The following is a 3,020-nucleotide window of genomic DNA, read 5'->3' as shown; positions in this document are numbered from 1 at the left end:
TGTTTAAATATCAGGTACGTGAGTGCGAAAGAAATTTAAAAGTTTCTGGGATGGGTAAAGCTAGAAGAACAATGTGAAGGTTTTTTTGTTTATTTGTTTTCCAAAGGCCACAAAATTTTTAATAGAAAGCCAAAGAACAGTAGGTAGTTGAATGAGTAAATTGGGTTTGGTCTTAGAACAATTTGTTTAGACTATACAGTTACAACAGAGGTTTGAGAAGAAAAGAAAAACAAATGCTTGGATTAGTAGAAAGATGAAAAGGTTTTGTCATGAATTTTGAGTTCACATCATTTCAATTGGCTTTCAGTGCATTTTGTAAATCTCAGATCTCAGTGCAAGAGAGATTTCCTTAATCAGCCAAGTTACAACTTTTGAGGTATGTTATATTGCATAACTTCTAAATTCATTACTATCTTCTGTCTGATGTAAATTTGTCTCAACATTTGCACCATGTAAACTCTGGAAACAGGAAGAGTTTATTTTTGTTTCAAACAGCTTCTGTGAAATCGATAATTTCTAGCATTTGAAAAATGTCTGGCTTCTGGCAGCATGGTATTTAACAGTCTTTCTATTTAAAATATACTTAGAAATGTATGAGTACTTCAGGCTTTAACCAGAACATGTTCATTAGCCTCTGAAAAATGTATGGCATTGGTGACATACATCAAGTGTCATTCATAATAGCTGTATAACTGAAATAAAGAAGTAATAAATAGAGGCGATTTCACTTTTTTTTTTTTTTTTTTTTTGAGGCAGAGTCTCACTCTGTCACCAGGCTGGAGTGCAGTGGCATGATCTTGGCTCACTGCAACCCCTGCCTCCCGGGTTCAACCGATTATCCTGCCTCAGCCTCCTGAGTATCTGGGATTACAGGCGCCTGCCACCATGCCCGGCTAATTTCTGTATTTTTAGTAGAGACAGGGTTTCACCATGTTGGTCAGACTTGTCTCGAACAACTGACCTCGTGATCTGCACGCCTCAGCCTCCCAAAGCGCTGGGATTACAGGTGTGAGCCACTGCGCCCGGACATTTCACTTTTATTCTAGACAATCTCCATTAGAAAATTGAGATGATGTTTCTCTGTAGCCATTTTCCTCCCCTCATGTTTGATTCCTGTTTCCTAGCCACTGCAAGAGACCAGTGCCCACACCCTTCCCACTATTGTGTTCCCACTAATAGTAAGCTTTGATCCTCAACTATTCCTTGTCAGTCTTTCACCCTTCATGAGGTTTGAAAAAGGTCTTCACTCCCTTTTCTTTCAAAAATCTGCTGTCAGCAAGCTGTGAAATTTAAAAAGTATTTCACAAGTGAGGAGTAAATATTTGAAACCGTTAATTTTTATTTCTTTTATGAATATTTGTATTTTACTTGTAAAACAAATTGCTAAGTCATAAAAAAACAATATTTAACTGAATCATTTGAAATATCTGGAAAAGCTATTGGGAAAAATATTTGGTCACTGTGAGCCCAGAAAAGAGACAACAGGGAACTATCTGATGGTGGGCTGCCGCTAAATTAGTCCATGCAAAAATCCCACTTTGAGTTTGATTGCTGTATTTTTTCCTAGTTCTCCTCCCAGCTGGAAATGCTAGAGTCCTTCCAGAAATCAGAGCAAACGGCCTGGAGCAATCAGTCTGTGGTAACCGAATTCATACTACGGGGTCTGTCCAGTTCTTTAGAACTCCAGATTTTCTACTTCCTGTTTTTCTCCATAGTCTATGCAGCCACTGTGCTGGGGAACCTTCTTCTTGTGGTCACCATTGCATCAGAGCCACACCTTCATTGCCCCATGTACTTTCTGCTGGGCAATCTCTCCTTCATTGACATGTCCCTGGCCTCATTTGCCACCCCCAAAATGATTGCAGACTTCCTCAGTGAAGACAAAGGCATCTCTTTTGAAGGCTGCATGACCCAGATATTCTTCCTACATCTCTTAGGAGGTGCTGAGATTGTACTGCTGATCTCCATGTCCTTTGATAGGTATGTGGCTATCTGTAAGCCTCTGTGTTACCTATCATGAGCTGGAGAATGTGTGTTGGGCTGGTGATACTTTCCTGGATCGTCGGCATCTTCCATGCTCTGAGTCAGTCAGCATTTACAGTGAATCTGCCCTTCTGTGGACCCAGTGAAGTAGACAGTTTCTGTTGTGACCTCCCTTTGGTGACTAAACTTGCTTGTGTTGACACATATATTGTGGGGGTGTTCATGATCTCAACCGGTGGCATGATTGCCCTGGTGTGCTTCATCCTCTTGGTGATCTCCTACACTATCATCCTGATCACTGTTCGGCAGCATTCCTCTGGTGGATCCTCCAAAGCGCTCGCCACTTGCAGTGCCCACTTTACTGTTGTGACCCTTTTCTTTGGTCCATGCATTTTCATCTATGTGTGGCCTTTCACAAATTTCCCAATAGACAAAGTACTCTCCGTATTTTATACCATATTTACTCCCCTCTTGAATCCAGTGATCTATACCCTTAGGAATAAAGATGTCAAGTATTCCATGAGGAAACTAAGCAGCCATATCTTTAAATCTAGGAAGACTGATCATACTCCTTAATTTTCCTCAGAGGAAAGTTAAATACTTTTTCAGCATTTATCCCCCTCATTCAGTTGGTCAACATATTGATGCTATCACAAGAAACTGATTAGTTCATGGTAGAACTGTTTCTGTAATCAACCTCAGCTGTCATGAAGTTCTGGTCATATTAATTGTTTCTTACACAACATAACGTTTACTAACAAGCATTACAAAATGTATACTTAACGTTTTAGTGTGAAAGGACCCACAATGTCGAATTTTTCTTTCAGATCTATTTGAATATAATTTCCTTTCAGACTTTCACATGTTTTAAGAAAGAGAAGATTTCCTCTCCATCTCTAGCAATAGTCTCTAAGAAAAAAGACAAGTATAAAAGCACCAGCACCTAGTATAGTACCCTATACACTAAAGTAGCAATAGGATGTTTATTGCTGATGAGATGCTAATGAATGTGGGGTTTTTGTAGTTCAAAATTCAGA

The 3,020-nt window shown here is 39.5% G+C and overlaps 1 protein-coding gene across 1 annotated transcript; it reads left to right on the top strand.

The window, feature by feature from the left end:
* Positions 1-1,585: 1,585 nt before the first annotated feature.
* Positions 1,586-2,559, top strand: LOC105527465 (olfactory receptor 4K3-like). The gene is given in 2 exon segments (XM_011963792.1): positions 1,586-2,009; positions 2,012-2,559. Coding segments are annotated over 2 exon segments (972 nt in total).
* The last annotated feature ends 461 nt before the right edge of the window (positions 2,560-3,020 follow it).

This window comes from Colobus angolensis, unplaced genomic scaffold (assembly GCF_000951035.1).
Source record: "Colobus angolensis palliatus isolate OR3802 unplaced genomic scaffold, Cang.pa_1.0 Scaffold625, whole genome shotgun sequence".
NCBI lineage: Eukaryota > Metazoa > Chordata > Mammalia > Primates > Cercopithecidae > Colobus > Colobus angolensis.
The sequence above is the reverse complement of the archived record's forward strand: the minus strand, read 5'-3'. Positions and strand labels throughout refer to the sequence as shown.